Below are 23,451 nucleotides of genomic sequence, written 5' to 3' on the forward strand. Positions count from 1 at the left end.
ATCAGTCAGCATGGATCTACCTGGATCCATGGAACTGTTTTGTTACACTGACAAACAGCTCATTTCCAAGTCTGCCACTGCTCCACTGGCAAAATCCCATCTCCTGAGACAGCACATTGCAGCTCTACCTGACCTCGAGATCTATAGATAGAGCTTGTCTGCTTCCCATGGCTTTTTTATCTCTTCCAAATGCTGACTTCTGCTTTTTAACCACCATCCCAATGCACCAGCAGTACCTTGCCTCATTTTAAGAGTTCAGGACAGGTGCTGATCTCTGTGTCACCACTGAGAGAATACCTGGAGCTGTGTCAGGGGAGGTTTGGGTTGGATCTCAGGGAAAGGTTCTTCCTGCAGAGGGTGCTGGGCACTGCCCAGGGAATGGGCATGGCCCCAAGGCTCCCGGAGCTCCAGGAGCTGCCAGGGATGCCCAAGGTGGGATTGTTGGGGGGTCTGGGTAGGGCCAGAAGCTGGACTGGTTGATCCCTGTGGGTCTCTTCCAATTCAGGAGAACATGTGATTAATAGTATCAGTTTATCAATGTGAATAATTAACATTTTCCCTCCTAGATCCACCACAGGAAGTGTATGTCCTACTGTCACAAGAAAATCTTGACAATTACTTTCTGGTGCCCTTTTATAAGATGCTAAAGTGCACATTTCTCCCACGTTCTACTCTACTATTTCTGAAGAGCTGTACCTGTTTTATTTTGAATTCCATTAATTCCAGCTGGACACACAGTTCAGCTGGAACTGACTCGGTTGTTGATAAAATAGAGTAAGAACTGGAACTGTCCAACTGTTTAATTAATATCTGCTACTATTTCCTAGCTGCTGCTTCTGGCAGGAGCGTGGCTTGTCTCACCTTCAGAGAGACAGGGAGTCCTGCTGTGCGTGTCTATCACAGAATGCACAGGATCATGGAATGGTTTTGGGCTGGAAGGGACATTAAAGCCTATCCCACTCCACCCCTGCCATGGCAGGGACACCTTCCGCTGTCCCAGGCTGCTCCAAGCCCTGTCCAGCCTGGCCTTGGGCACTGCCAGGGATCCAGGGGCAGCCACAGCTTCCCCGGGAATTCCATCCCAGGGCCTCCCCACCCTTACAGGGAGGAATTCCTTCCCAATCTCCCATCCATCCCTGCCCTCTGGCAGCCTGAAGCCGCTCCCCCTTGTCCATCACTCCATGCCCTTGCCCGGAGCCTTAAACCCCGTCCCGCTTTGGGACCCAGCTCCTCCTTTCCTTCTCGCCCTGCGGTTTGCGTTCAGCTCTCCTATTCTCGGTGCTTCTTTCCTCCTCTCGCGCCCATTATTCACATCCTCCCGCATTATTCACATCCTCCCGCACGGTTTATTCCGCCTCACACCTCAGCCCGGCACCGGGAGCAGCGCGGGGCTCCCGTCCGCTCCCGCCCCGACGCGCGCCGGGTGCCGCCCCACACTTTGGACCCTCCTCGCCTCCCGTCCACCCCAGGGGAGCGACCGAGCTTCACCCGGAGGAGGCGGCGGCGGGACGCGAGCCCTGAGGCGGCCGAGCCGCTTCCTCCTCCTCCCTCCTCTTCCTCCTCCTCCTCTTCCTCCCCCCCCACCAAGATGGCGGCGGACCCCGCGGATCAGTTCTGCGTGGCCGAGGAGCGCAGCGGCCACTGCGCCGTGGTGGACGGCAACTTTCTCTACGTGTGGGGAGGATACGTGGTAAGGAGGGCGGGGGAGCCGGGAAGGAGCGGCGGGAGCGGCGGGAGCGGGCTCCGGGCGCGGGGAGCGGGGCAGGGGGGGTTCCCCCGCCGGCCCTCAGCCCTCGGCGGGCGCCCGGGGCTGTGGCGCAGGCGCTGATTGGCTGCGGCGGCCGCGCGCCGTTCGAATGGCGGCGGGAGGGAGGCGCTGAGGGGACAACACTGAGGCCATGGCGCTGAGGGGACGGCGCTGAGGGGACAACAGTGATGGCATGGCGCTGAGGGGACAGCACTGAGGCCATGGCGCTGAGGGGACAGCACTGAGGCCATGGCGCTGAGGGGATAACAGTGATGGCATGGCGCTGAGGGGAAGCACTGAGGCCATGGCGCTGAGGGGACAGCACTGAGGCCATGGCGCTGAGGGGACGGCGCTGAGGGGACAGCACTGAGGCCATGGCGCTGAGGGGACAACACTGAGGCCATGGCGCTGAGGGGACGGCGCTGAGGGGACAACACTGAGGCCATGGCGCTGAGGGGACAACAGTGATGGCATGACGCTGAGGGGAAAGCACTGAGGGGACAGCACTGAGGGCATGGCGCTGAGGGGAAAGCACTGAGGGGACGGCGCTGAGGGGACAACAGTGATGGCATGGCGCTGAGGGGAAAGCGCTGAGGGGACAGCACTAAGGGGACAACACTGAGGCATGGCGCTGAGGGGACAACAGTGATGGCATGGCGCTGAGGGGAAAGCACTGAGGGGACAGCACTAAGGGGACAGCACTGAGGCATGGCGCTGAGGGGACAACAGTGATGGCATGGCGCTGAGGGGAAGCACTGAGGGCATGGCGCTGAGGGGACAACAGTGATGGCATGGCGCTGAGGGGAAGCACTGAGGGCATGGCGCTGAGGGGACAACAGTGATGGCATGGCGCTGAGGGGAAGCACTGAGGGCATGGCGCTGAGGGGACAACAGTGGTGCTGAGGAGAGAACACAGAAGGGATGGCGCTGAAGGGATGGCGGGGCCGCTCCGATCCCCTTGTCCCGCCGCCCCTTCCCTGCGCGGTCGGCGCCCTCCTCCTGCCCGGCTCGCAGCCGCCTCCGTCGCGGAGCCCGTGTGGGGAAGGGCTGGCGGAGCCGGTTCGCTCCCGGCACCTTCCAACGCGCCCTTCCTTCGCTCCTCCGCGCCTCTCCCTTCAAGCCTCGGCTCTGTCATTTGTGGCTCAGTTTTTCCAGGGCGTAATTCGTGTTCTCGCTGCCTCGTCCCCGTGTTTTTTATTTATTAGTAGTTGCGTGATGCTTACAGCGCGTTTTCCTCCCGTAGAAAGTGCTGCTGTTGCCTCAAAAACAAGCTGATGGCAGGCTGAAACCTACCCACAATTTTTATTTTTTTCTCCTACAAAAACACTTTTGGTTCTGTCATAAGTAAATCCTTGTGTCTTAACTCCATGTATACAACCCAAAAGGGAGCTAAGAATGATACTACATTAAATACATCCATGTACTTTTACCTGTTTTTTTTTTTTTTAATATTTATCTGTTTTTCTTGTCTGTCTGTACATTGGCCATAAAATTGAAAATACCTGTGCTTGGTGTAATTCCTGGTCTTCGTCAGGTGGAAACTGTTCTTTCTAGAAAGATATTTCATGTTCTATATATATTTTTTGTGGTCTAAGGTAACTCTGAAGTGTTCAAAGCTTGTCCTTCCATCTCAAGCAAAGAACTCTAGTGGGAAGCTCCTGGATTTAAACTCCATAATACTTTGTACAACTAAATACCCCCTAAATCACTGGAAATCTTTAGTAGTTTTTATGCTCTGGTCTTTAAAACTGAGGTTGAGCTAACGAGCACAATATTTTTAAAGGTTTTCTAATAAAAAGTTGTGGGTTTGTGGCACATTCAAGACCACGTATATGAAGTTTAGCAGATAAACTATGCAGGTGTTCTTAGTAGTTTTACATATTTATCTGTTGAAAATATGATGAAAATTGTTGCTCTATAAGCAGCCCTTTACACAGATAAATCATTTTTCACATGTTGCTGCTGGACTTCTGCCCAGCAAACTTTATTTTTGGCACCAGTGTGTTTGCTCAGAGCTGGTTCTGGAGCAGGTGCTCGACCTCTGACATCTCCAGATTAAATGGAGTCAACTTGTGCTCCTTGCAGAAGCTACCAGGAGCGTGTAACAGCAGAGCAGAGGTACCTGGCAGAATAAATCTACCAAAAATAGGATGTACCTGCCTGCTTGGCACCTTTCACAGGGAGAAATTCATAATAAAACATCATTTGAAGGGAAGTCATCAATATCAGTAACTGAATTGTCACTAGTTACATTTTAGTTTTGTGTTTCACTTCTTCACATTCGTTTAATTTTGAGCCTGTTTTTATTTGTTTACTGACTCTGGCTGCTTACTCACTGCCAGACTAATTTCATTCTGGTGCCAAGGCAGTAATTAATGCTGTAGTTGTTACTCACCACAAGTACTGCATTGTTTTGGGCTTCCTCTCCTGTTTGTTGTGTTTCCTCATCATTATTTCCCAAATTATTTATCTTTCTTAATGACCTCTATTCAGGAATCTTCATAAATCTTTTTTTCCACAGAAGAATTAATTTTCTCCTTTATGTGTGACACCTTGGTCTTGCAAGTTACTGCTGCTAGTAACTTTTTGTGTTTTCAGTCCCCTTTTTATATTCTAGTTTTTATTTTTTCACTATGCCAATGGAAACAGCTCCTGATAAAAAGTATCTAAATGAGTTTTAATTCAGGAGCTTTGGATCTGGTTGGTGTTGTTACACATCTTTTCTAGCAAAATGTGAACTTGCTCAATCTGTGCCTTTATTGAGAGGTCCTGAGGAGGAATGAGTTGTTTATTTTTAAAATAAATCCATTTTCTGATCAGAGCAGTAACACTAGGGTGTGACTTCTGATTTCCTTGAGATCATTCAGTGTTGCTGCATAACATGGCTTGGCATTTCATGTGCAAACACAAAAAGCAGAACTGACTGAACATTTTTATGTTCCCCTTTCAGTCCATTGAAGAAAATGAAGTTTATCTGCCCAGCGATGAGCTCTGGATCTATGACATGGACAGTGGGCTGTGGTGAGTGGCACCATTTCTGTTCAGTCATTACCTGAAGCTGATTTTTGTCACTGATCTGCAGGGAAAAGCCTTCAGGGACATTGGTCATGTTAAACAGCAGGTGTTTAATGTCAACACTGAAGGACAGACCTGTGCTGGCAAATTAACTCCAGGAAACACAATCCCTGCTGAAGTCTAATTATTGTGTGCAGGGGAATGGTGGAAATGGTTGGCTCCAGGCTCTGTTAACACAGCTGCATTTACTTGGCAGTTTATTTTGGCTTAGTTCTTTTACATTAACTTTTATGTTAAAACAGTTAAACACTGGCTACTTAGGCTCTTTATCCAGTTACAGTTATGGATTCATTATTTTTAGTATTAATTCCATGTACATTGCAACTCAGAAATAACTCAAATAACTCAGAACTTCCCCTTTTTCTCTTTCCTTCCACTTTCTTTTTTTCCTCCCAAAAATAACTCAGAACTTGCCCTTTTTCCTTCCACTTAGTTTTTTCCAGCCTTTTTTCCTCTCCCTCTCCTCTCGCTCTCCTCTCCCTCTCCTCTTCTGCTCTTTTTTCCCTTTCCCCCCATTCTCTTGCCCCTTTTTCCCCCATTTCTTTCCCCCAAAGCCCCCTCACATTCCCTTTTTTCCCCTGCTGTCCCAGTCCAGCAGTTTGTGCTCCCAGAGATCAGGAAAGTGATCTGGGTGAACAGAATTTTTCCAGGTTATATTTAACCAGGATCTGTTCCTGGCCTGCCTGACCTCTCAGCACAGTTCCACATGTGCAGCTATTTCCAGATTTGAGTAATTAATATTTCAGCTCTACTAAAGCTCTCCTAATGTGGATTTCTCCTCCAGAAAAATCAAGATACTTTATAAACACGATATCCACCTGGAAGTTCTCTTCCACCACAGGAGCCCAACTTCACCTGCAGTTCCAAATCCTAGTTATGGCCCAGGCTGTATTTTTACCTTTTAAATCTAAAAAGTCTGAATAAATCTCTTTGGGATTGTTACATTTTGGCAGATTGGAAGGGGCTTCATGTATTTCTTTTTTTTAATTTCAGGACAATGCACCTGATGGAAGGGGAGTTACCCACTTCCATGTCAGGCAGCTGTGGGGCCAGCATCAATGGGAAGCTGTACATTTTTGGGGGATTTGATGATAAAGGATACAGCAATCGGGTATTGTAATCTTTTTTTTCCCTATTAATATTGTATTTTCATAAATACAAATACTGACTTTGCTGTTTGTCTGGTATATTTGTATTTGAATTAAAGAGAAATTTGAGAAAAGCTTTATTTTTTAAAACTTTCTATATTTATGTTAGTGCTTTCCCAATTGTTTTTTTTTAAATATTTTGACAACCTTAAGTGAGATTAATCTCTGAATATCACTTTTCTTTTTGCTCTTTGATAACAATTCACTGCTTTTTAAATAATCAGGTCATAATTAAAGTTAAAATATTGCTACCAGCTTTCCTTATAACTGAAAACTGAATTAACAAAATAAATGAAATCAGTTGTTTTATCGTTTAATTAAATAAAGTCAGAGTTGACTCCTGACTAGAAAATCAGTGAATTGGAGCCAACTTTCTGCCACTTCTCCCACTTTAACCTTGTTTTTTTTGTGTATTTACCATTGTAAACTCACTGCCAGTTCCTCTTTTAACTTCCAGGCTTCTGGGAGTGGTGGGTTGTTTTTTTCTGGTGGTGATTTGTGCTTTATACTGAAAACATATTCATTTTTTCTTTCCTTTCAAGCTGTATTATGTCAATTTGAGAACAAAAACCGGAACCTACAGGTGGAAAAAAATCACAAATTTTAAAGGTCAACCTCCCACACCTCGTGACAAACTTTCCTGCTGGGTGTACAAAAACAGGTAGCACATTGAAAATGTTTAATTTGTGTTAATTGCAGAGAGGAAGTGTTAAAAAGTGAAGAGAACTCAGGGCTGGGATGGAGGAAACTGATTTTTAGCTTGACTTGCTGGGGGATTTTGTAACAACTTTGTACCAGATTTTCCTCACATGTGAGCTGAACTACTGATAAATAAAATCCCACTTTAGGAGAGGGATGGGATATTTATGGCAAGTTGTGGAATGTTTTACACTTTAGAAAGCTATCATGCATCTATTATATAATTTTAACACATTAAAAACAGTATAAAAATTACTTTCTCTGCAATATTCATTATTTTAAGCATTACATTTACCTGCAATAAATCCATTTAGTGTGTTCCCAAGGATTTTAACAGCTGGCAGTTGCAAAGGCTTTTCAGTGATTATCTTGCAAGGACTGAGTCAGCCTGGACATTTGTGTTGGAAAAGTGACTAAGTGTGTTTAGAAAACAGACTTGGCTAAACAGAAATACTCCAGATTTTGTGTTTATTTTGGAAAAAGTCTGGATAATGAGGCAGAAGTGATCACAAGCAGGTGCCCTGTCAGTGATTTATTATTAAATGTATTACAAACAAGTCAGAATGTGATTTATAGTGCACATTATCAGATGGAAATTATTTATCTCTGTCTGGACTCCACATCTAAAGAGGTTTTGCATAAGCTGTGCGATGCCCCTGGGTGCCAGATAATTCTAATGTAACTGCAAGAGATAGGAAAATACAGCTATTTGAACAACTCCCTGGCTGTTAACACAAGATTATTCAAAACCAAATGCATTTATTCAAAGTATTGTGTCACCTGCATGCTGAGAAAATCACCTATTTTAGGTGATAGAATGGAACCTTTTGATGTAAAAAAAGATTCTTTATGAATGGCCCTTTCCTGGGTGGAGTATTGGGCTGGGAGATGTGAGGAATCTTCAGCAGTGCTTGGCTGAAAAATTTTCTTCTCAGCCAAAAAAGGACTTTTTGTGTCCTGTGGGACAAACCTTGGGAACATTTCTTGCCTAAAGTTGGACACAGAAGGTAAAAAATGCAGCAGAAGCACAGGAATTTCACTAGGGGAAAGGCAGAGAAGGAGGCATTTCACTGTCCTGGGTGTTATTTCTCATTTTTGCCTGAAAACAGCAGTGGAAATAAACTTTGAGGGAGAGGAACAGAGACTTTGAGGTGTCTTGAATAATTTCCTTGTGTGGGTTTCAGTCAGGTTTGTTGAGGGCGTGGCTGTGACCTTCGCCTTGTTTGGGTTTGCATCACCAGGTGCAACCCAAAATATTCATTATTACAGCTTATTCATGTTAATCTTATCTACAGAAGAATGAAGTGGTTTTGTTGTTTCAGGCTAATTTATTTTGGAGGCTATGGCTGCAGGAAGCACAATGAGCTCAGTGATTGTTTCGATGTCCACGATGCATTTTGGGTAAGAGATTTGTCCCCATTCCCACTGATTTGTGCTTTCTGACTGGGGAAAGAAAGCTCCTTTTTATCATCCTGGAGAAGCATGAAAATCTGACTTTTCATTTATTTATAGCATCAGCAGAAATGCAAATTTGAAATCCTTTTAAGGTTTGAAATTCCAGATATTGCATGTTGGGAGTGGTGGTTGTTCCACGTATTCCAAGTTCTCAGTGCTGGGCTAGGGATTTTAATCTGAAAATTATAAAAAATATTTTATTAAATATTTCATAATTTAAAGCTGAAAATCCCAGGAAATGTTAATAATTTTTATAGTTTCAATTAATGATTTTTATAATTTATTTATTTGAAGTAACATTAGGGAATTTATAGCTTCCTAGGTCTAGCTGACAAATACTCTGAGTTAATTTATTGAATTTATTTTCAGAAGGATGCCTGGATAATCAATTTTCCTACAATAATTTCTTGTAATTAATACAAAGATGACTGAGCAGAGCATTGACAGGAGGCTCCTGACCTCAAATGTTAAAGATGGACACACAAGAATTGATTTTTTACAATTTCTTAATTTCTCAGTGTGTTACAACAAAATTTAGAAGGTGAAATTTGCTGCAGTGTCTGATGTTGGGGCCCAAAGCCAATTTTCAGGTGTCACCAGCCTGAACATCCCTGGGTGCTGCTGACCTTCAAGTGAATCTAAGCTGCTGCAGCATTCTTAAAAACATCACCACATCTTTTCATGAAATTGCCTATTTTAGTGTATTTTCTGTTTGGACAGATCCCTTCCATGTTTGTGTCCTTCACTAAGCAGAAAGATTTTAAAATAAAATATATCTCTTTTTTTAATTTCTTCTTCTTTTTTTTTTATTTTTTTTTTTTTTAGGAAGGACAGATATTCTGGGGGTGGCACAATGATGTTCATGTTTTTGATACAACCACACAGACTTGGTCTCAACCAACAATTCGAGTGAGTGGCTTTTAGTCTCACACCTTGACACAGTTGGGATTTGACTGACTTTGGAAGAATTATTGTGCTCTAGAAACTGGGGACAACTTCCACTGTCCCAGGCTGCTCCAGTCCCTGTCCAGCCTGGCCTTGGGGACTTCCAGGGATCCAGGAGCAGCCACAGCAAATCTGGGAATTCCCAATCTCCCACGATCCCTGCCCTCTGGCACTGGGAGCCATTCCCTGTGTCCTGTCCCTCCATCCTTGTCCCCAGTCCCTCTCCAGCTCTCCTGGAGCCCCTTCAGGCTCTGCAAGGGGCTCTGAGCTCTCCCTGGAGCTTCTCCAGGTGAACATTCCCAGTTTTCCCAGCAGAGGGGCTCCAGCCATTTGGAAATCTGTATCCATGTCTGATTACCATGGATAACCTCTCACAGATAAAAGGAGAGCTCTGCCTTACTGAGATGAAAATATTCTCTAAAGTTCATAAAATCCAGGTGAGTTTATGTAAGAATTCAGCAGAAGTTGTAATTTTAAAGAGTGTCTGGCAGCATTTTATGGTCTTACAAGATGTTCTAAAATCCCTAAAGAAACAAATGCAAAATGTAAAATTACCATTGCAAAGTAAAAGCCAGTTTTGCCACCTTCAGTTCTGATTTACACAGAGAGGACTTTTTAGCACAGGAATAGAACATCAAATTTTAAGATGTGATTTCCAGGGGTTTCAGTAGCAGTTCCTGATGATTTGTAGGTCAGAAAATCAAACTGTCCAGGAGATTTGCTGGTGTTCTGAAGGATTATTTTGGTTCTTTCAGGGTGGAGATCCACCTCAGCCTCGAGCAGCTCACACGTGTGCTGTGCTGGGAAATAAAGGCTACATCTTTGGAGGACGAGTGCTGGTAATTCAATATTTTCTTAGCAGTCATTTTATTCTCCTGTTTTTTGGGGGCGTTTTTTTTTGTGGGTTTTTTGTTTTTTGTGGTGTTGTGGTTTTTTTTTGTTGGTTTTTTTTTTTTGGTTTTGTTTTTGTTTTTGTTTTTTTTCTCATTTTGTAGTAGGGAAAAAAAAACCCAAATGCCTTTGGCCTAACCTGGATGTTTAGGGCTCTGAATCCAGGATGCTGCTTGTCATCACCCTCTACAAAAAGAAGAAAATTTCTGTCTGTAATATTAATGATTGTATCAAAAAAGGTAAAACACAAATGACTGGGAGGTAAATTACAGATTTGAGTTGGCTTTATAATTGAATTTTGCCACTTTTTGCACATAAGTGACTGAAATACAGATGTCTGAAGAGGTAGTAGACATAATCTGTGCATAAATAATTTAGGGTTGGATTGTGGCTGTGTAATTTTTACTCTTCCTGACTCCTTTTAAGTTAAAAAAGCCATAGGCACCACCCCCCTGATTAAAGCAGGGAGATACTCAAACCTCTCAGCAACACTTGGAACTTCTCCAGTGCTAATTAAAGGAGATTTTCTACTCAGCTCCTCTCTGCTGAAGCACTGATGTAAGAAACAGATCCTGTAAGGCAAGTTAAAAACCCTCCCAATTTCAGTGACTGTGCACTCTTGTGTTTTATTTTAATTGAAGTTTTTAGCTCTTTTCACTACAGCTGATTTAGAACCTTTAATCCTACTCAGCTAGAGGATGAGCCTGGATGTTTTCTATCTCCAAAATTGACAGTGAAGAAGCTTCTGAGAGCCCCCAGTGCTGTGTTCCTGTAGTTCTGGTCTAAAAAAGGAGAAGGAATTAGTTTGGGAATGAACATATTCCAGCTCCACCTTGGAAAGCTGCCACAGCCTCAGCCCTGTATTCCCAAATCCTGGCAAACAAAGCAGTGTAAAACTGCACTTTGTTCCCCATTCCCTGATTTTCCTGCTGGAATATTCCTTTGGCTAATCTGCACTCCTTCCACTCCTGCTGCTCAGATTGACCACACCGTGTCCAGCCACTTCCCACTCTGTTGCCTCTCACACCTGCAGGAAGCTTTGATTTAAGTGCCTTTCCAGAGCAAACAGAAAAGAAAATAATTTAAATGGATCCTGTTTGTTCCTGCCATTATGTGACCTGTGATTCAGGATCTCTGGAATTGTTCCTCAAGCCTGAGAGAGCTGCACTCAGCACCTCCCAGAGCTGTAGGTTTGGACAAACTGGGTTTGCAGATAACTGAAGGAAATAAAGAGATTTGAGGAGAGTGAAAAATCAGGGTTATCTGTGCCCTGAGTGAGCCCTGTGCCCCTGTCCTGTGTGCTCACAACTGAACATTTGCTGACCACAGCCCAGTCCTGCTCCTCCCTCAGTGAGCTGAGAGGGGAAAACCCCAAATGTGGGCATGGAAAGGTCCCTTGGATGATTTGGTCCTGCCTTGTCAGCTCCTCCTGAACACCTCCGGAGCCTCCTTTCCCCAGGGCTCTGTCAGGGAGGGCTCTGTGCTCACCCCAGAGCTGCTGCACTCTTGATCTGCTCTGTAACTCCAGCTGGGGTTCCATGCAGCCTCTGCCAGTGAAATTCTGATTTAGCTGGAGCTCACCTGTCATTCCTCTGCTGCCCTCAGAGGATTTACCCTCAGGCTTCTGTTTAACTCTAACTACAGCATTCTGATCTCAAAAGGTTTTTCTCTTCAGCTTCCTTAAAAACTTGCTAAATTTCAGTGAAAGCACTTTGGGAACCCATGTCAGAGAAGAGTGAAATTGTGGAAAGCTGTGTTTAATTCTGTAGGAGAGCAGCAAGTGTAATTTTCACCCTGGTGATTATTATTGATCCATTTTCTGTCCTAGAAATAAATGGAAGGAAACATAAAAAGGTGAGGGAACATTCAATGAGGCATGAGGAATTAATGTAAGTCATGAAAAAAAAAAGCTAAAGATAGCAGAAAACCACTAAATTTCCTGACACCAGGAATAATTCTTCCAAAGGATGAAATTTTGCTTTTCTCCAGAAATTAAGGAGCAAACACGGGGTTGCTCTGCTCCTCCTTCTCCTTCTAGTTCACCATAATACAAATCTTCCCAGGGAAAAGGCTCTGCAAGGAACCAGAAAGGGCCAGGAAGTGTCATGAGGCTTCTCCTATTCATCTTTCTGGGAGGAAAGGGCACCTTTTTCCAAACTTGGAGCTAGAACTGGTAAAAGAAGATGATGATGATGGTGATGATGATGAGAATCAGTTGTACCAGGAATCATTTGAAAACAGGCTCAGAAGTGTTATGTGGACTCAGTTCCTTCAGGTAAGCCCCTGGAAAAACAGAAATGGGAGAAAGTGGGAAGGAAGGAGAGTTAGTCCAGAAGTTGATGTGAGTCTTGTGTTTGATTTAAGTGGAAAAATTTCATGTTGAGAATGAAGTAAATACACCAAAGTCTTTGCAGCAGCTCTTCACACATCTGGTGCCTTAATGTAAGCATGTTTATATTTTCTGTCAGCAAAGCTCAGAAGATTCGTGGAGCTGCAATCCTTCTCTTGGCAAAGTTTGGAGCTGGAATAGCTTTTGATTGGAAATCCAGGAGGCAGAGCTGCAGAATTCCCTGTCCTAGCAGGAAGCTGGAAATAATGTCACCCTTAAAGCCTTTCATGGTGCTAATCCTGAGACCAGGCAGCTCCTGTCTAATGTGCACTGGGCTGCCAAGAAATCAACTTGCCAGAGATAAGCAGAGTGTCTCAGGAGCCCTTGGAACTCCAAGGGAAATTCCAGCCCTCTTAGGAGGCTTGGTGCTCTTAAGACAATTAAAAATCATTTTAGGATTAGCAGCAAGATGATGAAATAGAGCAGGAAAGAGAAATCCATGAGAAACTGCAGGAGAGCTGTGTGGCAAGTGATGATCCTGTAAACCTGTGTGGTTCCAGCTTCCCAAAGAGGGGTTGGGTAGAAAGATGCTTTTATCTGTTAAAGGCCTCAGTCTTGGACAGTTGGTGGCGGTTTGAATTCAAAATGAGCTTGCTGTAATTCTGCATCTGCCGAGCTGTTGAACTGTGAGAATGCAAAGATTGTAACACATTGATTTCCCAGGGAGCTGGAAAGAGAATTTCTCCATCTTCTGCCTAATGCCCAGGAAAGGAAAGTCAGCAAGGAGGTCTTGAACAGGATCCTCTTGAAACCTTAATTTTCACCATGACAGCAACTTTGATAGATATCCTTTATATCAAATTGTATTGCTCCAACATGATTGAATATTTCCAGCTGTAGAGGCCAGGATGTTGGATTTGCCCCAAATGTACAAAGGATCCCAACTGCATTTTGCTTTCTGCTTGGATGATTTGATGCCTTCATGCCCTTCAAAGGCACCAGAAGGAGTAGGAAACTGGGTAGGGATGTCATGGAAGACAGATGTGTTCTCCTGGCTGTCAGCTGGACCACACTTGGTTGTTTTTAGTCACCCTCTTGAGGGATAAAATGGCTCATGCAATGCCCCAAACCCTCACAGTCTTGTCTTTATCCTATTGCCCTCCCTCCCCAGAATGCTGCTTCCCATTCCCCTCGCAGCAGGGTTAGCAGTGCTTGGCAGAGGAGGCTGTAGCATTCCTGCAAACCTTGGTGTTCCCTGAAATCCCTGAGAGACTTCCCAGAGCTCTGCTGGGCAGCTCTGGAGGTCCCTCAGCCTCACTCCTAGGGTACAAGCACTCCTGTCAGCCTAGTTCTGCCTCAGAGGATCTGCAAGCTGGAGAAAGGCTTTTTCTAATAGCTCTATGGACTGCCCAGGGAGAAAAGGAGTTGGAAGGTAAGGCAAGAAACATTTCCCTACTTCCCAGATGGTTTTTGTAGCTCCCAGGGGAATCACAGCTCCCAGGCAAGCAAATCCCTTTTATCACCACCCCAAGGCAGTCAGTTCCTCCATCTCCAACCCCAGGCAGATAAGCAGGAGGAAAGATTTCCCATTTTATTTTATGGCAAATGCTAAAGAGTCCTAAAACCTTGCTGGTGGTCACTTTGTGAAAGGAAATGAGGGAAAAGCACAAATTATGGACATTTCTGGGAATATCTAGAGTACAGCACTACCAGGATACTCCAAGGAGTAGTGACCAGACAGGAGGATACAAACTTCAGATCACAATGTCAAGGAAAATAACACCAGGCAACAATAGGACAGTAAAACACCTTCTGCATTGCCCTGCCAGGAGTTCTGTGGATGGAAATTAAAAATATTTGCACGAGCTGGATAAATACCACAAAGTTCTTCACTTCTAGAAGCTAAAATTGGCCCCATAGTGCTGTTGCATGACTGGAAATATTTCTGCCAGGCACTTTCCTGAGAGTTGCATGGTTTTTGTGAGGAGAAAAGCTTTTCATCTGCCACATAATGCAGATTTATATTAAGGCAAGTGGGTAAAGATTGCTTCAAACTATTGGTACTTGGAATATTCTGTCCCAGGAAGGCCTCACTGAAATACTTTGTTTATTGTTTGCTTAAAATAACCCAAGTGGGATTTTATTTCTTTGTTTTAGCAAACCAGAATGAATGATTTGCACTGCCTGAATTTAGACACTTGGACTTGGTCTGGAAGGTAAGTTTGCTTTTGTAACATTTAAAACTGAATTTAGAAGATGGAAACATACTGTTAAATAGTTCCAGAGCTATTCCTGCAGCTTTTCCAAGAGGAGAATGAGGGTTTGGGGACTTCTAACAGCTGCTGGATTGTGATTTCAATGGAATTGAATTTGATAGTGGTTGCTGAGCTTTTCCTGCTCTGCACCAGAGCACTGATGGTGCTGTTTAAAGCACAGCATGGAGTGATTTAATACCCTCATTTTCAGCCTGGCTACATTTATCCAGATGGAATTCCAGGTTTTAGGGCTTTTTGAATGCTGGGTTTACTGTCTCTAGTTGCAGCACAAATTGGGAAAAGGTCTCTTCTATAAAAGGCCATGAAATCCTTAAAAAATGAAGATTTTTCCAAAATTTAAATTATTTCTATATTGTGATCCAAGAAAAGCTCATAAGATTTATCCATGATTCAGTATAGTGTATATATATAAATATTGATATATTTATATATTGGATCACTATAAATTTAGGAATCTTCTGTTGCAGCACCTCTGCAGAGTCTTTGAGAAACTGAAAAAAGAGATTTAAGACCAAAAAAAAAAAAAATTAAGATATTGGGGGGGAAAAAAGTTTTCACAGGAGATGACATGTTTGTATTTATTCATTATTATTTATTCCTCTTATCACAAAGGGAGTTGATAATTATTTATTAGTAAATAATTATTTTATTTACTAACCAGTCAGGTCTTTTTTTCTTACTCAACTGTACCCAGCTTTCTTAAGGAATTGCATGATATGAACCTGCTAACCCAGGATTAGCATCCAACAGGAGATTGCAAAATTCATAAATTCATTTCAGCTGCCACTGCCCACGAGTTGCTTTCCCTGCCTTGAGCTCTACTAAACTGTCATTCAGTATTTGGTTATTTCTGGTACTGGGATCATTTCTTGTGCATGGAAATTGAAATTTTATCAATTATCAGTATCTGTTGGGTATTTTTTTTAAACTATCAAAGCCCAGGTTGCCCCTTGCCCAATTTTAGTACTTGGCCTCTTTTCTTCACTTGGATTCAAACAATTATTGCAACTCGGCCTTGGCTTGAGTGCCAAATTTAGCAGGGCACTTCTGCAATCCCTGTTTAATTATCTCTGATAAACTGATTTTTGGGATATCAGGATCTTTACTGTTCACATTCTCAAGCAATTCCAACTAAAATAAAATCAATACAGCTCAGCTGAAATAGATTTCAAATGAGATTTTATCCATAGTAAACCTCCATCTGTTTTGTACTTAGGAAAGCCCCTCTTTACTAATATTTATATTTCAAAGTCTGGGTGAGCACCGGCTTGAAGAGGTGATAGCTTTTGGATCAGAGGTAAAACCACAAATCCTTGTGTCATTTTAAATAATTTTCCTTGGAGTGGAGAGCCTGCAGCCCCTCAAGAATCATCAATTTGATCTCAATTAACTGTTTCCCTACATGTACATGGAATTTATTTGGGTATTTAATCTCTTTTTTTTTTTACTGAGAAAACACCCAGGTGGTTCTAGGACAAACTGAAATTTTCTGCCAAATTAGTTTAAATTAACTAATTAAACAATTTCAGCATTGTTTGAACATTTGGGGGTTTTGTTTCTTTGTTTCCCCCAGGATTAATATCAGTGGAGAGAAGCCCAGAGATCGCTCCTGGCACACGCTGACCCCCATAGGCGATGACAGACTTTTCCTTTTTGGTGGACTAAGCTCTGATAATGTTCCTCTGAGTAAGTCATTGAGAGTAATAGAAATAGTTCTATTTCCATTGTGCTTTTCGGATCACACAAACAGGGTGTGGCATAGTTGATAGGAGTTGCTTTTTGTAGAAAAGACAGCTTGTTTCTATGGAAAAAACCCTGAAATTGGCAAAAATAATTTTCAGATAAATAATAATTTCACAGATAAATGCACTGGAGGAGTTGATTTTCTCAGTTTACCCCAAAGAAAGGGATTTGGGTGTGTTTTAATTCCAGATTGCAGTGCAGGGAGGGTTCTGGGGCAACATGAAATAACGAAGAGTGAAAAGATGCAGCTCTAGTGCTACCTAAATAAACATGCTCTTAGAGCTGCTTGTGTGAATAAAAAGTTAATTTTTTGTCCCAAAAAGCCCATTTATGAGTGTTCTCACATTGCAGGTGATGGTTGGATCCACAGCATTGCAACAAATGGATGGAAGCAGCTCACCCATCTGCCCAAAAGCAGGCCCAGGTACAGAAACAGAAATCATGTGTGCTGACATGGAATCCTTTTTAAAAATGAATCCATTTTTAAATTCTTGAACCGTATTTTTAAAGACTATTTTAGGATATTAGTGCAGTGTGGTCGAATAGTTTGCTTTAACACCTTTTTTTTTCCTTCATACCTCATTTTTAACTAGTGTATTTGATGCTTATTTGCATGAAAAGATTTTTTTTTTTTTGTGGTGAAGGATCTGGGTGTCCAACTGACCTGGTGCTCTGTAGCCAAATTATTGTTGGAGGAATAAATAAAGGAATAAATAAATAAATAAATAAAGGAATAAATAAAGGAATAAGAAATTGGAGGAATAAATAACCAAGGGGAATAATAAAAGCTCATTAATATTTATACATCATTAGAAATAACAGAGCAGAGAACCATGAAAAAGTTGATTCCTCCTTCAGGGTTCAAAAGGAAAATTGAGTAACCCAGTGTTTGAAGCATTATCTGTGTTTCTAAGTTAAAAATTATTTAACTGATTTGCTGTAGATAGTAAATATTCAGATTTTCATTGAATTCATTCCCTGCATTCACCCAGGAGCTCCCAGCACTAATTATATAATACTATATATCACAATATGTTTATTTATTATTTTATTTTATTTTTTATTTTATTATTACAATATAAAATTGTTATATGATATAAATATCATTTTTTTCTGATACAAAAATGTCCAGTTCTGCTTTGCTCCTTGCCTTGTTACTGAAATATCTTCACCTTAATTAATTTTCTTCCTGTTTTATTCTATTCTGTGCTGTTTTAAACACAACAGCCACATCTAAACCAACTTTTCTGCCTTCTTACCTTTCAAACTCTTTCAAACCCAAAAAAGCTCAGGCCTCAGCCTCACCAAACACATTCAATTTATGATCAGTGATATTTTTATGCTATTTCAGGAGCAGCCAGGGGTCTGGGCTCAGTTCTTGAGTCTCCTGAAACTTCCCTGTGATTTTTCCTGTGCTGGAATAATTCTGTGCCTGGGAGGATCAGGGATCCCTGAGCCCCAGCTGCTTCCCAGGGCATTTTGAGATTTGGGTTGTAGGGCTGAGCACCTTTCCTGGACCTAAATATTTCTAGAGCTAAAGGCCCTCCCCTCCTTCACGCAAAGCCCAAAACCTCATGGATTTTTTCAGGAAGTCACAGAGTGTTAGGGCTGGAAGGGACCTCTGGAGATCCTCCAGTCCAACCCCTGCCAAGGCAGGGCCACCTGGAGCAGGTGACACTGGGATGTGTCCTGGGGATTTGGGGTGGACAAAAGGAACCACACCAAAAGCCTGTCCACACACTGAACTGCTTAAGTGTCAAGTGTTTGTACCATAATTGGATTTTCTGCAGGATCTCTGCAGCTGGAAAAGCTTTAAATCACTTCAGTTGCTCTTGAAATGCAGAGCAGTAATACATCTATGTGTACTTCTTTTATATATTTGGTTTACTCTGTAATGAAATTTATTACAGTCTTTTCCTGATGCTTCTGCAACTCTGATTCCCTCCCTAAATTCTGTAGAGAATAATTTCCTTCACTTTTAGGAATTACTAAAATATTGCCTTCTCAGGTGATCCTGAATCGGTAGAAAATACTGTTCCTCTCTCTAGCCATCAATTTTAGTTTTGCATGCTGGGTTGAAATAAAGAACAAATTTTAACTCCTGCATTCCCAATGTTTTCATTCCTATAACTGATAGAAAATCCTATTCCTTTTTCTGTCCATCAGTTTTATTCAGCCAAGGTTTTGCATGCTGGGTTGAAATAGAGAAGCAACTGTTTAACCCCTGGATTCCCAATGTTTTCATTGCCATGTGATGCTGTGGCTGGAGGAGCCCTGTGTGATTCAATAACGTGCTTTGTTAGAATGTTTAGGTGATAAGTTAGAGCAGCCCGTGGGAGGACAGGAGCTCTCAGGCAGTAGGAAAAGCCTCAGGTTGCGAGCTAGGATGTCAGCAGAGCCCAGGCAGGAAAGGCTTCCCCGTGTTCTCCGTGACCAAGCCCAGAGTTTCCCTAATGCAGAGCAGGCAGAGACAGATCTGTGCACAGGTATGAGGAAGGGAAAAGGTGAGGTACCTAAGGACTGATGTGAAGGGAGAGAGAAAGTGGGGACGTTGATTTTTTGCATGAAATTTCAGTGGTATGTTTGATTTTGGTTCAGTGGCTCTAAAATCCATCAGCAGCGGTGATGGAGCAGAAAAATCTAATCATGAAAAATAAATCCCCACCAGGGGTGGCTGCTGAAGGGGCAGGATCTTTCTCAAAGATTATAAAGTCAGGTTTTGATTTTGTGGGGTCTTTATGATAAAACTTCCTTGGTGTTGGAAGTTATTGACTCACAGCAAGGGATCCCAGGAATCTCTGGGGAAAGGGTAAGACTGGAACAGGAGAACTGGAGCTCCAAGTGCTCAGGGATCTGTGTCAGCACTGAGAACCACCCCAGGCTGAAAGCCACAAGAAAACTGTACTTCTGAACCAAAGAAAGTGGAAAATTGCAAAAGGAAAAGCTTGGCAAAAGCTTGGTTGGTAGAGTTGCCAAAAACTTTTCCACTGTGGTGATAAATAAGACAAAGTTTATATGCCCAGAATACAGAAAAGTCAAATAATAACAAAATATATTGGTCTGTATGAAAATAACTCTCATGAGCTGAGGAGTCACATTGCTCTCTTATTTTATATTATTAAACAAACAAGTAATAAATTTTAAGGTGTTATTTTTTACCTCTGCAATAATGGCTTTGTCTTGCTGCTAACACACAAGTCCTTGTTCCTTGGCACCCACTGTGTTTGTGGTTTGATTTGCAGGTTGTGGCACACAGCCTGCCTTGGGCAGGAGGGAGAAGTGATGGTGTTTGGGGGCAGCAAAGATGATTTGCTTTTTATGGACACGGTCAGTAACCTGAACAATAAATCCCATCACTGGGACAATTATAATTAATACCAAATTATGTAATGGTTTTAGCTGGGAGGGGCCATTGAATCCACCCCTGCCTGGGCAGGGACACCTCCCACTATCCCAGGCTGTTCCAGGCATCATCCAGCCTGGCCATGGACACTTCCACAGATGGGGAGTCCAAAACCTCTGAGCAAATAAATAAATAAAATTCTTATATATTAATAAATATATTAATTGAAGAAAATTAATTGAACTTGGAAGAAATAGCTGCAGCATCACCTGGTCTCTGTAGGAAAATTTCAGTATATAAATATATTAATTGATGGATTTTAATTTTTCAATTAAAATTCAGTTTAAAAAAACCCTGAAACTATATTGAGTTTGGCTCAAGCAAGCTGCTCAGATTGGTAACTGAAACCATTACAAATTACACATCACTGAGGAAATTATTATAATTTACACACCAAAGATTATAAATTATTTATAATTTACACACCACTGGTTCCATTGAGGAATCCCCACCTGAGGCTTTCTTGACTGACAGAATAAAAAGGAATTTGTAATTCAAATTCCTTATAGTTGGTCAAGGAGAATATTTCTAACTCATGCACGTGGTAATAAATGTGACATTAATGTGGAGAAATGCTGAGGTAGAGAAGTTGTTTGCCATTCTAATGGTTCTTTTCTTCTTTTGCTCAGGGTCACTGCAGTGACTTGTTGATATTTCAGACTCAGCCTTATTCCCTGCTCAGGTGAGTTGCTTACAGAATCCCAGGATGGTTTAGGCCGGGAGGGACCTTAAATCCCATCGTGTTCCCTGGGCAGGGGCACCCACCACTACCCCAGCTGGTGTTTCAGCCACCTGCTCCTGCAGAAATTGGGTGAAATACCCAATTTCCTCCTCAGGAAATATCTGAACCCTTCAGTGTGTGATGCTGCACAGCAGTTTAATCACTGCTGCTGTGTAATTCCCTGCACCTGTAATTAATGCACCTCACCAGCTTTTACTAAGTGTCATCTGTTAGAATATAAACCATTTACTTCAATTTTTTTTCTTTTTTTTTTTTTCTATTTCCCTTCCTCAGGCTGTGTCTTGACTGCATTGGGAAGAACGCAGCTCTCTTGGAGAAGCAAATTCCCCACTTGCCACCCAAACTTCTGCAGGAAGTGCTGAAAAAAATCACTTTTTGGACTGCCATGACCCACAGGCAGGAGAGGAAGGCTGAGACTGAGAGACAAAGCCAGCTGCACTCCACATGAGGCAGGGCAGGGAGCTGCTGGGACACCTCCGAGGGGTTTGTCCAGGAGCTTTGTGCTCTTCCCCTGCAGCTCTGCTCAGCTGGGCTCCTGAGGGAAGTTTGACAGCAAACCCTTTTCATGGGAATCTCTCATTTCCTGCGTTACAGAAAACTGATACAACTTCATTTCTAGATAATTGTTCACCTCTGCTCTCGTGGTTCTGACCACACAGCCCTCACAACCTTTTGTTCTTTTGGAAGGGGACATGATCCATTTCAGCTGGGTAAAATATGGTTTAAGTCTAAAAATCCTCCTTGGCCTTACCCCATCAGCCTTCCCAAAAAGATGAATTCACCTCGGTGTCTTGGGGACATTCGCACCTTGTCAGTCTCAAAGGTAACAAATTTACCACCACCAAATGTTGGTTCCACCAGGCTCTGACCAAAATCCAACCCTGGAGCCCCACACCTCACACTTCAAGTGGGAAAAATCCATCAGGGAATTGTGGAACTTGGAAGAAAAAGCTGCAACATCAACCTAATCTCTATAGGAAAACTTGAGTTCATCACCTGGTTTTACTGTTTCTGTCATCAGGAAGCCCTTTTGGAAATAAGTTGTATATTGTATTTTGGATGTGCAAAGTTTATATTTCATTCTTGTTTAAAAAACAACAAAAAAGTTGTTTATTTATTGTTTAAAAAAAAGCAAATGTAGTACTGGTTATTTTTCTGTTTCAAATATTTACTTAACGGGAGCACAGCCATTAAAATTTTATAGAGAGTTGAAGCAAGAAGCATTTGGACATGTTTTTGATGGTTTTAAAGTCTGTAAAAATTAATTCTTTGGGGAAAAGATGTTTAGGGACAGCAAATTTGTTTCAAAAAGGAAGTTTTGTGATTGGTTATTTTAACAGCCTAATTTTATGTGCTGAACTCCCTCCCCTCCTTTTTTGGGAGGGGGAGTTCAGATACCCCTCTGAACCCCAAGGTTTGATTTTGGGGGACTCAGGTGCTCCCCAAGGTCTGATTTTGGGGGTTTGGGATTTACTTGGTAGAGTCAGATGCCTCCAAGATTAATTTGCAGGGGCTCAGCTGCCCCCCAGGGTTCATTTTGTTGGCCTCAAGTGCCCCAAAAATTAATTTTGGGAGGGCTGAGGTGCGCCCCATAGTTAATTTGGGGGTTTCAGATGCCCACGGTGGAATTTTATTGGGTTCAGGTGCCCCCATTGTGAATTTACAAGGTTCAAGTGCCCCTGAGGTTAATTTTGGGGTGGTTCTGATGCCCCAAGGTAAATTTGTCTGGTTCTTTAGGTGCCCTCATGGTTAATTTGGGGAGGTTCAGGTGTCCCCAGTGTGAATTTGGGGGCTCCAGGTGTCCTCTAGTTGTGCTCCCAGTGTTGATTTTGGGAGGTTCAGATGTCCCCAGTGTAAATTTGGGTTGGTTCAGATGCTGTGATGTTAATTTTGGTCCCCCCAGGGTTAGTTTGGGGTTGTTCAGGTGCCCTCAGGGTGATTTTTGGGGTGGCTCAGGTGCCCCCAGGGTGAATTTTGGCATTCCCGGGTGCTCCAGTGTTAATTTTGGGGCAGTTCAGAAGCTCCAAGGGTTAATTCTGGGGTGCCCAGGTACCCTCGGGGTGAATTCCGGGGTAGTTCAGGCACTCCCAGTGTTAACTTTGGGGTGCGTGGGTGCTTCCGGGGTGAATTCTGGGGTAGTTTAGATGCTCCCATTGTTAATTTTGGGGCGGTTCGGACACTCCCAGAGTTAATTCCGGGGTGCTCGGGGTGAATTTTGGGGCAGTTCAGACACTCCCAGTGTTAATTCTGGGGTGCCCGGGTGCCCTCGGGGTGAATTTTGGGGCAGCTCAGCCGCTCCCAGCATTAACTCCGCAGAGTCCCGGGGTGAATTGGAGGGTGCCGGTGCTCTCGGGGTGAGTTTTGGGGAAGTTCAAATGCTCCCATTTTTAATTCTGGGGTACCCTCAGGATGAATTTTGGGGCAGTTCAAATGCGCCCATTTTTAATTCTGGGGTACCCTCAGGATGAATTTTAGGGCAGTTCAAATGCTCCCATTTTTAATTCTGGGGTACCCTCAGGGTGAATTTTGAGGCAGTTCAAATGCTCCCATTTTTAATTCTGGGGTACCCTCGGGGTGAATTTTGGGGCAGTTGAAATGCTCCCATTTTTAATTCTGGGGTACCCTCAGGGTGAATTTTGGGACAGTTCAAATGCTCCCATTTTTAATTCTGGGGTACCCTCAGGGTGAATTTTGAGGCAGTTCAAATGCGCCCATTTTTAATTCTGGGGTACCCTCAGGGTGAATTTTGGGACAGTTCAAATGCTCCCATTTTTAATTCTGGGGTGCCGGGGCCCTCAGGGTGAATTTTGGGACAGTTCAAATGCTCCCATTTTTAATTCTGGGGTGCCCGGGTGCCCTCGAGGTGAATTTTGAGGCAGTTCAAATGCTCCAATTTTTAATTTTGGGGTGCCCGGGTGCCCTCGAGGTGAATTTTGAGGCAGTTCAAATGCTCCAATTTTTAATTCTGGGGTACCCTCAGGGTGAATTTTGGGGCAGT

The 23,451-nt window shown here is 43.1% G+C and overlaps 1 protein-coding gene across 2 annotated transcripts; it reads left to right on the forward strand.

Annotated features, from left to right (window-relative positions):
* Positions 1 to 1,547: 1,547 nt before the first annotated feature.
* Positions 1,548 to 21,673, forward strand: KLHDC1 (kelch domain containing 1). Of its 2 annotated transcripts, XM_077783874.1 has the most exons (14): positions 1,548 to 1,690; positions 4,698 to 4,768; positions 5,816 to 5,933; positions 6,513 to 6,631; positions 7,992 to 8,070; positions 8,950 to 9,033; positions 9,825 to 9,908; positions 11,999 to 12,235; positions 14,447 to 14,505; positions 16,139 to 16,251; positions 16,660 to 16,732; positions 19,551 to 19,635; positions 20,341 to 20,393; positions 20,727 to 21,673. In XM_077783874.1, the coding sequence occupies exons 1-14, from the start codon at positions 1,589 to 1,591 to the stop codon at positions 20,899 to 20,901; spliced, it is 1,452 nt and encodes a 483-aa protein (XP_077640000.1). In that variant the 5' UTR covers positions 1,548 to 1,588; the 3' UTR covers positions 20,902 to 21,673. The 2 variants fall into 2 exon arrangements, with proteins under 2 accessions (XP_077640000.1, XP_021391736.1); XM_021536061.3 differs by lacking the exon at positions 11,999 to 12,235 and having other exon boundaries at positions 1,553 to 1,690.
* The last annotated feature ends 1,778 nt before the right edge of the window (positions 21,674 to 23,451 follow it).

The sequence above is a fragment of the Lonchura striata genome, chromosome 6 (genome assembly GCF_046129695.1).
Source record: "Lonchura striata isolate bLonStr1 chromosome 6, bLonStr1.mat, whole genome shotgun sequence".
NCBI lineage: Eukaryota > Metazoa > Chordata > Aves > Passeriformes > Estrildidae > Lonchura > Lonchura striata.